Genomic DNA, 11933 nt, shown 5'->3' on the forward strand with positions numbered 1-11933 from the left:
CCTGACGGACGCTCGATGGACTGCTCGGCTGATGGATCTACTGCCCAGACGAATCGACACAACACATGGTAGACGAAACTGAAACGATCCGCGTATCGTGCGGCGTCGTGTGTGGTAGAATTACCTCCAGTGCCTGCTTCGAGTCAAGGAACTGAATAAAATCTTCTGGGCATCAGACAGTATCAGAGGCAGACGCGAGCACAATGCTGTCGTCGTGACTGTCGCAGTTGGACGAGAAACGTTTCGTCGCACCCTTGCTAGCATGAGTATATAGGACAGCACTCGACGAAGTCACAGCTCACACCACCCACTACAGAGGCCCAATCTCGACGACACACCGCCTGATGGGCAACGACAGGGAAATGGCTAGACTGAATCTTGTCTAATACCGACCCGTGTCAACGACCTAGAAGAAACAGAAAGATGTAGAAAAATAGGAACTCTTCCGTGTTAAGTCGCGATTAGCTTCGTTGCTGATGTAGCTCAATGGTGGAGCCATCTTCGGCATCACAAAGGGGCCAGCGGAGACTCACCAGTCGATCCGGATTCGCGCAGCGGTTCTGGGACTTGCCCCGATGCCGACGAGAGCAGGGTGCGAAGCTCCTGTTCCAGGGCGTTCGCCTTATCCCTCAGATCTCGAGCCCTTTGCTGTTGAACCATAACTTCGGCACGGAAGACCTTTCTATCATTGTACGCCCACTCTCGCTGTGTGAGCGGCCCAGGTGAGGGATCGTTCTCTCGCACCATGCGAAGGGCGGCTTGCTGGGCAACATAAAAACATTCTCCATGGCTCCATGCGGCTTCTATTATCCTTGCCTCTCTCCTTAAGTTCGAAATGGCAAGGTCCGCAAACGTAAGGTCAGGCGCCCGTGGTGCCGGCCTGGGTGGAAATCCTGCCAACACCGAGAACGTACCGATAAGGGTATACAGCACTGTCGGAGTGTCCCGAAGAGGTGCGCTGCGTATTGTCCAGCTCTGGCGTAGTCAAACCGCAGCCCAAAACGCGGTGTGCGCGTGTGTCTGCGCGGAGCTGAGGAAGAGATGTTGTGTCTCGGCCCCTTTCGCACAGACTACTCGCGATTAACCGTGCGCGAACCAAGCTGACGTCCACTTGTCACTATTCCGAACAATTGATGGACATTCGGTGGGATGTCACTCACTAATCTAAACAATTTCTGTTTCCACGAGACGGAGACATAGTGAAGCCTTTTTGCCAGGGCGGAGCATGATACCTGCGAATGAGATACAATGGCACATCGAGTTCTACAGGCTGGAGTGTCGGAGAATGCACTCCGTGGACAGAATCACGAACTCACCGCTTGAGACTCCTTCCGATTCATCACCTGGCAGATCAGTAGAGGAAGGAGGTCGATGAGTGGGCGTCTCCTGGGGGCTTCGTAGGAAGTCGCCCTCTGCTGGCGTCTGTGTGTCTAGATATCCGGCTCTGTTGCGCAACTCAGCAGCTTGTTGCGTGCGGTGTGCTCCCCAACGGTAGTACCTTTGCCGAGCCCGACGCAACCAGGACCGGACTTCAGCCACACTAGGACTCCGATTGTTCTCTTCCAGCATTCGATCGGCAATCCGTCCTCTCACGTAAACCTCGAGCGACCCCCATTTGGTGAGCATAGACTCCGCCTCTAGTCGCAGCTTGTCAGCTGCAAGTTTGGCGTAGGCAACATTCCCCCTTCCTGGAAGCGGAACACTGCTCCCGAGCAGTGTACCCCTTAGTGAGCCCTCCAGGCGGGACATGGGCGACGCGCTGCTCACAGACGGGGCACTCGGGCCAGTAGCTGCGGTGCCCTCGCCTGCGTCTTGCCCCTGTTGACGTCCACGGCGGCGGCCGGCTGAAAACACAAAACAGCATCCGGCGCCACTGGTCGTTTCACTGACAGAGCCAAATGGTATCGCCTTCGTCTTCCACTTTCTCAACAGTGGGCCCCACAGTCGACAGGTTCCTTTTTTCTCTCCTAGACACCCTTCGTTGAACGTCCCAGCATACCCGACATACGCGTCGGAGCGGGCGGCCGACATCTGGACGTCGCCGGATGCTCGCGTGTAGTGGATGTTCGAGCTGCGGTGCTGTGAAACGTTGTTAGCTGACAAATACTGGAATTAGTGTGCATTGGTACTGTTTGTCAGGTTGCCGTCTTGCCGATTGAGAGCCGCAGGAAACGCACCTCGTCGGCCTTGTGTAGTGTCCGATTTCGATGCTGGTTGGGGTGCTGTTTCCCTGGAGGAGGAGCCTCATCGGGATCCTGCTGCGTCAAGTCACCTGAGGCCAGACGGCCCTCCCATATATCTGCCTGGGCCCGAAGAGTCGCTGCTCTCTCTCTCCGGCGGGTCGCTTGTTTAGCGTGCACCCCCCTTGCGTGATTCCGCAACTGATGCAGAAGTGCATCAGGGGGATTTGGAGTGAGGCTGGTAGCCATGCGCTCCGCGACCAGTTGTTCGACATTCAAATCCTTGTTAGCCAACAGCTCCTCGAGCTCGTTCGCTTCCTTCCTCAGCGCGGCAACACCCAAACGCACGTACAATTGCATGGCCATTTTTGGGGGTGCACCGGCACTTGACGTACCTGGCACAAGGGCAGAAATCCACACAATAAATGAGGGGTAATGGCAGCCTCAGATGAATTCACTGTACTACTTGCTCACCGTGTGTCTGGCAAAACACAGCAACCCATTAGGTGATGGCAAGACGGTGGCAACATCACGGCCACAACTAAACCCATTCACGGCACGCATGGCTATGTAGATTCAGCGTGTTCTGTTTTTCTTATGGGTCGAGTCCCCCCTCGAAATGGACGGACGGACCTCACGCCTCTTCGGACAATGCCGACCAGAAACGCTACCCGTCTGTTGCCTCCGCCACACATGTGTGCCAACCCCAGTAGCACGATAAACGTTCCAGCGCGCTTGAGTCACAGATTACCTGGTGCGGCTGCGTCGCCGCCAACCCGCGGGCCCTGATCGCTCGCTCCGGGTGTCAGCGAGGCGCCGCCTGGGACGTGCGAGAGATCGACGCCTGCTGCTAGCAGCTTTGCAGCAATTTCGCTTGCCATAGACTCCAGTCGTGCGGCCTCCCGCAGCCGTGCAACTGATCGCATTCGAAACCGGTGTCTTGCACATGCCGTCCACTTCTGCACTCGTGAGAGAGTAGGACGGGAGGACTGATTTACGATGACACGCCCAACATTCCTCCTCACGTAGCGCTCCTCGTTCTCCCATTTCTCTCGCACCTCCATCGCCCGCCTCCTGAACTGCTCCATCGCAAGCTCTCCGAGTGTCAGGGTTCCACGGCCTGACACCGTAACAATTCGGGCAAGGCCTAGTCCCCCGACAGCCGACCTCCCCGAAGCCGCCCCTCCCTCAGATCTGGGTGAGGCTGCGATACCTTGTCGGTGGGATCCTGTAAATCAACAGAGCACCACAGTTTACGGAAGAAGTCGACGTTGCCACCTCTACAATGTGGCAACCCCCCAGCGGTGCCATGCTGCGTCGGATATACCAACGGGTCACGCTGCGTCTGAGAGGCTGCTATGGGTAAGCATGACAACCTGATCCGAGACGGCCCCCGCAACCTTGACGCATTACACGCCACGACGGCCTAAGCGAAGGGATTAAGAGAGGAACACGCTCTAGCATCGCCTGGTCCAGTCGCAGGGTTGTTGCTCAAAAGACTGCCCAACTGCGATTAGAGTTTTACAACTCACTACGGTCGCTCGACTCCGGCGTGGGGCTGGAAACGGGTGGCACAGGCACAGAGCCCGTTGACGACGTGGAGGCAGGCGATTCCAGAGACGTTGTTTCTTGACTCTGACTACCTGCCAGCGACTGCTGAAAAGCAGGCTTGTCCAGATCGCCATCATCCGGAGCACGCGCACCAAGAGCACCAAGAAACGAGTTGGAGATCCCTACAAAGACGAGGGATGCCGTGCACAGAACTCGACACAGAGCGGAGGGTGCAGCATTCCAGCTGGTACTTGTCAGCCCGTACACGACGGCGTGCAACAAGTAGGTCAAGCCGACGAGTGTCGTTCCCACGACAACCGGCCAAGCCACATTTGGCCGGTATAATGCCTTGTCCCACACACCCACATGCCATCATACGGAAATCCGGCCAGCCACCGAAGAAAACATGTAACCTGTATCGCTACAGATTGGGCACTGTGGGGACGGACGAAGAGTATATCTCAACAACGAGCAAAGGGCAAAGTGCCCCGCTGGGAAGCCAAGGAAACAAGGGTGGTCGGTGGCCTTCAAGGCATAAGCCAGTCGGTTTGGATTCGTACGTATTAATGGTTGAATGGACGCCTTCCTTCTTCGACCACTGTGGCTTCCTAGCGAAGTCAAATGCGGATAATGCTTCAGGAGCGACGCACGGGCGGGCGTAGCTGACAAAAGCGTTAGCGGGCAACTGCTGCGCGAGACGCTGCGATGACATGCGGCGCGTCCTGAACCTGTGCGCACTGTCACGGCGGAGTACCGTCAAGCGACGTCACGGTAGCGCTTAAGGCCACATTCACTGCCCAAGTGCAGACCGGTAGGAGGCCCTCTTTCTTGGAGGCGATGGGCTGCGCAGATGAGGTACAAGTAGACGTTGGGCACCGTCCCAGCTGTTCTTTTCGACTGGTGCCCAGAAACGCCAATTGAAATTATCTTCGCGTCAGCTATGCTGCCCCTATAAGGTCCAACGTGCAATACAGTGTCACGTGTCACCCCTCAGGGACACCCCCATGTGATGCAGCGTTGTGTGTCAGGTGTTGGGGAGCATGAGTAGCAGTCGTGTTACGGTACGATACCGCTCACGGCTGGTTCTCTCCTGTTGCCTCAACCCCAGTGCGACTTGACGTCGGTCACGTGGCCGCTCACTGTGGTGTAGGCCGCAAAATGACGAATGTTGCAATTCCATGTGTCCGGGCAGCGATGTTCCATACCGTGTGTTCCAGTCTGCCACGTTGCGTGATCCGCAGTGTGAGAACTTCACCATGTGTTCGTGACGGTGCAAATTGTACAGCCAACGCTGGAGCGACGCGGTGCAGCGTGTGGCTCCAGAGCTCTACGTTTTAGGACCGCACAGATCTTATCGTCACCATGATCAACTTCGTCAGTTATCTTCCTCCGAAGGTGCCTGTGGGCGCAACACAAATAGTGCCTCCAATTCTCCGCTTCAAGGCCTACGCAAGGGGTCTAATCATCGAGGACCGGAGGGTGCTCTTTTCCCCTGGCAACCGTCACTGCTCTGATCAAGCCACTGAGAAGAACACTGCGGAACAGTCTTTCGATCTGCCTACTCGGGCTGCTCCCGACTACTCCGAATATTGAGTTAGGTTTGCACATCTCCGCAGCGCATGTCACAGTTCCTGTTGACACCCACCCCCGCAGGTGCCTTAGATCCGAGGCTGATACACAGCGTGAGAGGGCTGTGAGACCCGTCAAATTCCTCGCCGTCCATTGGTGACTGGCATGAGCGACGACATGACGCTGACGCGTCTTGTGTTGCATACCAGTCAGCGCCAGCGGGGTGCGACTAGCGTGGCACACACACAGCGCCAACCGCGCACAGGGAAGGAGGCGACATTCGTTTTTCGTGCGGAGGTCTCGAAGCCTACCTTGAGATCACCATATGCATTTCGGCGCTCCAGTGCTTGCCGCACAACTGAGTGACAGGCAGGTCTCCGTTCACCCGCGCACCAGGGAGCGCGATGAACATTTGGCGGAACACTGCCGCCGTCACCATTGTCGAACGTCACAGGCACTCCTGTCCTCAAATTGCGAAGTGTTCGCTCGAGTGATGCAGCCACTTGGACGAGCATTCACGAGTACTCATGCGCTGCGGAGGGGCGACATGAGTACTCCTGCGCCGCTGCAGGTCGGCTGTGTCGCAGGGTGCGGTAGGTCTAGGTGTCGGTGTAGTCGGCATGCGCAAATACGCATGATCGATAACATCTATGTCGGCTTCATGGATATCTGCGGCATGTGCGCAGATCATTGTGTTGGCGTGAATACGGATCCTGGACGAGACTGTGGTATGACACTGGTAGGACGTGTTACGCTGCCAACTGGCCCAGCCCCACTCGAGAGCAAACAAGCGTATTCCCTTTCCTAGAGTCATTGGAGTCTTTTATCCATCGCACCACATACGAGAGGCGCGGCCATCAAGACCGAATGGAAAAGTGCATCTCCCCGACTCGATGTCTGTGGCACACGCGTTAAAGCTGGTTAACCCGGCGTGAGGCGCAAGGGCGAATAGTCACGGACCACCGCGACAAATGGCTCATCACGAACGGGAACAACAGACCGGCGTCAGTCTGGCGTATACTCGCCCTTCTACCCATCCGCAAGCCAATGTAGAGAAATCGATAGACGTGTTTCTGCAAAGCATTAGATGAAGAAGACACGTGTGTTCGGCGCACGCATGTACGTCATGGGGATGAGAGGACTAGTGACTAATGTGGCGATGCTGTTACGTGGAGCGGGCGGGAAAACACTGGCGACGTTACATCGTCTCGTGTCCAACGCCGGCAACCGAACGGTCTGTCTTTCCAGGCAGCCTCGGTCACCATCTTCTATGTAGTCCGAAATCGAGGCGAGGATCCCGCATGATATGCATATCAGGATTTCGGGTCGACGCAGGTGTGTCGCATGCCAACCGCCTGCTCACATCCTTGTACCCGGCTCATCACTGATGCTCTGATTGCAGTGCATGAGACAAGGCATCAGTGGGGATCTGGAGGGCGAAGCTGTCCACGCGGTTCTACACCTGGGTCACCTGCAGGCGCCGACGCAGGTGCTGACGGCTCCATGGAAGATGGTGGCTGGGATGGCGTTCCAGATGTAGTGCCCGCACTCGCGAGCGATCCCGAGGGGAAAGGGGGCTGCCGGACAAGAGGCGTGGCAGCGGCGGCCGCTGCGTGGCCGGGAGCTGCAGGTCCCCGCAGTGGGCGCTTCTTGAGCGGCAGAGACAAAGACGGAATGATGTCGCCGCCGCTCCCAGACGGTCTACCATGTGTCTCTGCTGGACTAGGCACTTGCGGTGGGCCTGAGGCCATTTGGGAGCTTGACGCCATGTGGCTCGCTGTTGACGTCAGCGCGAGACGCCCAAGCGGCTGGCGGTGTCCCGGTGGAGTTTTTTCGAGTCTGGCTGTATCAGACAGAAATTCAAGGAGCCGTCGCTTTTTGGGGTGGGGCGGTGTGGGGTCACCAAGGCCACGCTCGACGTCGGCGGGGTACGGAGGTGTTGTGGTGGGTACTGGCGTATATCGTTGCGGCAGCGGGCCGCCAGTTGCCGGTGGCGGATGTTCACGTGTTGATGACGATGGACCAGATCCTCTTTGGGAGCGTCTTGCAGCCGGCAAGTGCTGCTCAGGTGACGACGATCCAGGAGAAGGCCCGACAGCGACAGGCGGATTGCTGGGGTCCCTTTGACGAGTCGCAATGTGCACCGCCGAGACTGGGGTCAACCAAAGGGGCAGCGCCGGAAGCATAGCACCGCCTCTGGATGGGCCTTCGCCGGCGCTCTCGGCACTGCTATGATACAGGTGCTTCCGTTTCTGTTTCCTTTTTCCTGACGGACGCTCGACGGACTGCTCCGCTGATGGATCTACTGCCCAGACGAATCGACACAGCACATGGTAGACGAAACTGAAACGATTCGCGTATCGTGCGGCGTCGTGTGTGGTAGAATTACCTCCAGTGCCTGCTTCGAGTCAAGGAACTGATAAAATCTTCTGGGCATCAGACAGTATCAGAGGCAGACGCGAGCACAATGCTGTCGTCGTGACTGTCGCAGTTGGACGAGAAACGTTTCGTCGCACCCTTGCTAGCATGAGTATATAGGACAGCACTCGACGAAGTCACAGCTCACACCACCCACTACAGAGGCCCAATCTCGACGACACACCGCCTGATGGGCAACGACAGGGAAATGGCTAGACTGAATCTTGTCTAATACCGACCCGTGTCAACGACCTAGAAGAAACAGAAAGATGTAGAAAAATAGGAACTCTTCCGTGTTAAGTCGCGATTAGCTTCGTTGCTGATGTAGCTCAATGGTGGAGCCATCTTCGGCATCACAAAGGGCAGCGGAGACTCACCAGTCGATCCGGATTCGCGCAGCGGTTCTGGGACTTGCCCCGATGCCGACGAGAGCAGGGTGCGAAGCTCCTGTTACAGGGCGTTCGCCTTATCCCTCAGATCTCGAGCCCTTTGCTGTTGAACCATAACTTCGGCACGGAAGACCTTTCTATCATTGTACGCCCACTCTCGCTGTGTGAGCGGCCCAGGTGAGGGATCGTTCTCTCGCACCATGCGAAGGGCGGCTTGCTGGGCAACATAAAAACATTCTCCATGGCTCCATGCGGCTTCTATTATCCTTGCCTCTCTCCTTAAGTTCGAAATGGCAAGGTCCGCAAACGTAAGGTCAGGCGCCCGTGGTGCCGGCCTGGGTGGAAATCCTGCCAACACCGAGAACGTACCGATAAGGGTATACAGCACTGTCGGAGTGTCCCGAAGAGGTGCGCTGCGTATTGTCCAGCTCTGGCGTAGTCAAACCGCAGCCCAAAACGCGGTGTGCGCGTGTGTCTGCGCGGAGCTGAGGAAGAGATGTTGTGTCTCGGCCCCTTTCGCACAGACTACTCGCGATTAACCGTGCGCGAACCAAGCTGACGTCCACTTGTCACTATTCCGAACAATTGATGGACATTCGGTGGGATGTCACTCACTAATCTAAACAATTTCTGTTTCCACGAGACGGAGACATAGTGAAGCCTTTTTGCCAGGGCGGAGCATGATACCTGCGAATGAGATACAATGGCACATCGAGTTCTACAGGCTGGAGTGTCGGAGAATGCACTCCGTGGACAGAATCACGAACTCACCGCTTGAGACTCCTTCCGATTCATCACCTGGCAGATCAGTAGAGGAAGGAGGTCGATGAGTGGGCGTCTCCTGGGGGCTTCGTAGGAAGTCGCCCTCTGCTGGCGTCTGTGTGTCTAGATATCCGGCTCTGTTGCGCAACTCAGCAGCTTGTTGCGTGCGGTGTGCTCCCCAACGGTAGTACCTTTGCCGAGCCCGACGCAACCAGGACCGGACTTCAGCCACACTAGGACTCCGATTGTTCTCTTCCAGCATTCGATCGGCAATCCGTCCTCTCACGTAAACCTCGAGCGACCCCCATTTGGTGAGCATAGACTCCGCCTCTAGTCGCAGCTTGTCAGCTGCAAGTTTGGCGTAGGCAACATTCCCCCTTCCTGGAAGCGGAACACTGCTCCCGAGCAGTGTACCCCTTAGTGAGCCCTCCAGGCGGGACATGGGCGACGCGCTGCTCACAGACGGGGCACTCGGGCCAGTAGCTGCGGTGCCCTCGCCTGCGTCTTGCCCCTGTTGACGTCCACGGCGGCGGCCGGCTGAAAACACAAAACAGCATCCGGCGCCACTGGTCGTTTCACTGACAGAGCCAAATGGTATCGCCTTCGTCTTCCACTTTCTCAACAGTGGGCCCCACAGTCGACAGGTTCCTTTTTTCTCTCCTAGACACCCTTCGTTGAACGTCCCAGCATACCCGACATACGCGTCGGAGCGGGCGGCCGACATCTGGACGTCGCCGGATGCTCGCGTGTAGTGGATGTTCGAGCTGCGGTGCTGTGAAACGTTGTTAGCTGACAAATACTGGAATTAGTGTGCATTGGTACTGTTTGTCAGGTTGCCGTCTTGCCGATTGAGAGCCGCAGGAAACGCACCTCGTCGGCCTTGTGTAGTGTCCGATTTCGATGCTGGTTGGGGTGCTGTTTCCCTGGAGGAGGAGCCCTCATCGGGATCCTGCTGCGTCAAGTCACCTGAGGCCAGACGGCCCTCCCATATATCTGCCTGGGCCCGAAGAGTCGCTGCTCTCTCTCTCCGGCGGGTCGCTTGTTTAGCGTGCACCCCCCTTGCGTGATTCCGCAACTGATGCAGAAGTGCATCAGGGGGATTTGGAGTGAGGCTGGTAGCCATGCGCTCCGCGACCAGTTGTTCGACATTCAAATCCTTGTTAGCCAACAGCTCCTCGAGCTCGTTCGCTTCCTTCCTCAGCGCGGCAACACCCAAACGCACGTACAATTGCATGGCCGTTCCTGGGGGTGCACCGGCACTTGACGTACCTGGCGCCAGGGCAGAAATCCACACAATAAATGAGGGGTAATGGCAGCCTCAGATGCATTCACTGTACTACTTGCTCACCGTGTGTCTGGCAAAACACAGCAACCCATTAGGTGATGGCAAGACGGTGGCAACATCACGGCCACAACTAAACCCATTCACGGCACGCATGGCTATGTAGATTCAGCGTGTTCTGTTTTTCTTATGGGTCGAGTCCCCCCTCGAAATGGACGGACGGACCTCACGCCTCTTCGGACAATGCCGACCAGAAACGCTACCCGTCTGTTGCCTCCGCCACACATGTGTGCCAACCCCAGTAGCACGATAAACGTTCCAGCGCGCTTGAGTCACAGATTACCTGGTGCGGCTGCGTCGCCGCCAACCCGCGGGCCCTGATCGCTCGCTCCGGGTGTCAGCGAGGCGCCGCCTGGGACGTGCGAGAGATCGACGCCTGCTGCTAGCAGCTTTGCAGCAATTTCGCTTGCCATAGACTCCAGTCGTGCGGCCTCCCGCAGCCGTGCAACTGATCGCATTCGAAACCGGTGTCTTGCACATGCCGTCCACTTCTGCACTCGTGAGAGAGTAGGACGGGAGGACTGATTTACGATGACACGCCCAACATTCCTCCTCACGTAGCGCTCCTCGTTCTCCCATTTCTCTCGCACCTCCATCGCCCGCCTCCTGAACTGCTCCATCGCAAGCTCTCCGAGTGTCAGGGTTCCACGGCCTGACACCGTAACAATTCGGGCAAGGCCTAGTCCCCCGACAGCCGACCTCCCCGAAGCCGCCCCTCCCTCAGATCTGGGTGAGGCTGCGATACCTTGTCGGTGGGATCCTGTAAATCAACAGAGCACCACAGTTTACGAAGAAGTCGACGTTGCCACCTCTACAATGTGGCAACCCCCCAGCGGTGCCATGCTGCGTCGGATATACCAACGGGTCACGCTGCGTCTGAGAGGCTGCTATGGGTAAGCATGACAACATGATCCGAGACGGCCCCCGCAACCTTGACGCATTACACGCCACGACGGCCTAAGCGAAGGGATAAAAAGAGGAACACGCTCTAGCATCGCCTGGTCCAGTCGCAGGGTTGTTGCTCAAAAGACTGCCCAACTGCGATTAGAGTTTTACAACTCACTACGGTCGCTCGACTCCGGCGTGGGGCTGGAAACGGGTGGCACAGGCACAGAGCCCGTTGACGACGTGGAGGCAGGCGATTCCAGAGACGTTGTTTCTTGACTCTGACTACCTGCCAGCGACTGCTGAAAAGCAGGCTTGTCCAGATCGCCATCATCCGGAGCACGCGCACCAAGAGCACCAAGAAACGAGTTGGAGATCCCTACAAAGACGAGGGATGCCGTGCACAGAACTCGACACAGAGCGGAGGGTGCAGCATTCCAGCTGGTACTTGTCAGCCCGTACACGACGGCGTGCAACAAGTAGGTCAAGCCGACGAGTGTCGTTCCCACGACAACCGGCCAAGCCACCATTTGCCGGTATAATGCCTTGTCCCACACACCCACATGCCATCATACGGAAATCCGGCCAGCCACCGAAGAAAACATGTAACCTGTATCGCTACAGATTGGGCACTGTGGGGACGGACGAAGGGTTCTCTCAACAACGAGCAAAGGGCACAGTGCCCCATTGGGAAGCCAAGAAAACAAGGGTGGTCGGTGGCCTTCAAGGCATAAGCCAGTCGGTTTGGATTCGTACGTATTAATGGTTGAATGGACGCCTTCCTTCTTCGACCACTGTGGCTTCCTAGCGAAGTCAAATGCGGATAACGCTTCAGTA

General features: G+C 57.0%; 3 protein-coding genes across 3 annotated transcripts; all 3 read right to left on the reverse strand.

Moving 5' to 3' along the window:
- Positions 1–507: 507 nt before the first annotated feature.
- On the reverse strand, positions 508–5739 carry TGME49_323000 (KRUF family protein; the record flags this gene model as incomplete). The annotated part of the gene is made up of 7 exons (XM_018783052.1): positions 508–893; positions 1317–2079; positions 2178–2575; positions 2932–3408; positions 3713–3913; positions 4502–4680; positions 5612–5739. 7 exons carry the CDS (start codon positions 5737–5739, stop codon positions 508–510), a joined length of 2532 nt encoding a protein of 843 aa, XP_018634742.1.
- Positions 5740–6109: 370 nt separating this feature from the next.
- Positions 6110–7579, reverse strand: TGME49_323010 (hypothetical protein). The gene has a single exon (XM_018783053.1). The coding sequence runs from the start codon at positions 7484–7486 to the stop codon at positions 6719–6721; it is 768 nt and encodes a 255-aa protein (XP_018634743.1). The 5' UTR covers positions 7487–7579; the 3' UTR covers positions 6110–6718.
- A 589-nt stretch (positions 7580–8168) lies between these two features.
- On the reverse strand, positions 8169–11626 carry TGME49_323020 (KRUF family protein; the record flags this gene model as incomplete). The annotated part of the gene is made up of 5 exons (XM_018783054.1): positions 8169–8455; positions 8879–9406; positions 9740–10138; positions 10495–10971; positions 11275–11626. 5 exons carry the CDS (start codon positions 11624–11626, stop codon positions 8169–8171), a joined length of 2043 nt encoding a protein of 680 aa, XP_018634744.1.
- Between the last annotated feature and the right edge of the window lie 307 nt (positions 11627–11933).

The sequence above is a fragment of the Toxoplasma gondii genome (genome assembly GCF_000006565.2).
Source record: "Toxoplasma gondii ME49 unplaced genomic scaffold asmbl.1161, whole genome shotgun sequence".
NCBI classification, from domain to species: Eukaryota; Apicomplexa; class Conoidasida; order Eucoccidiorida; family Sarcocystidae; genus Toxoplasma; species Toxoplasma gondii.

Excerpts from the sequence above, each read along its gene's own strand:
- TGME49_323010 (XM_018783053.1), bottom strand. The coding sequence starts at position 7,486 with ATGCTTCCGGCGCTGCCCCTTTGGTTGACCCCAGTCTCGGCGGTGCAC.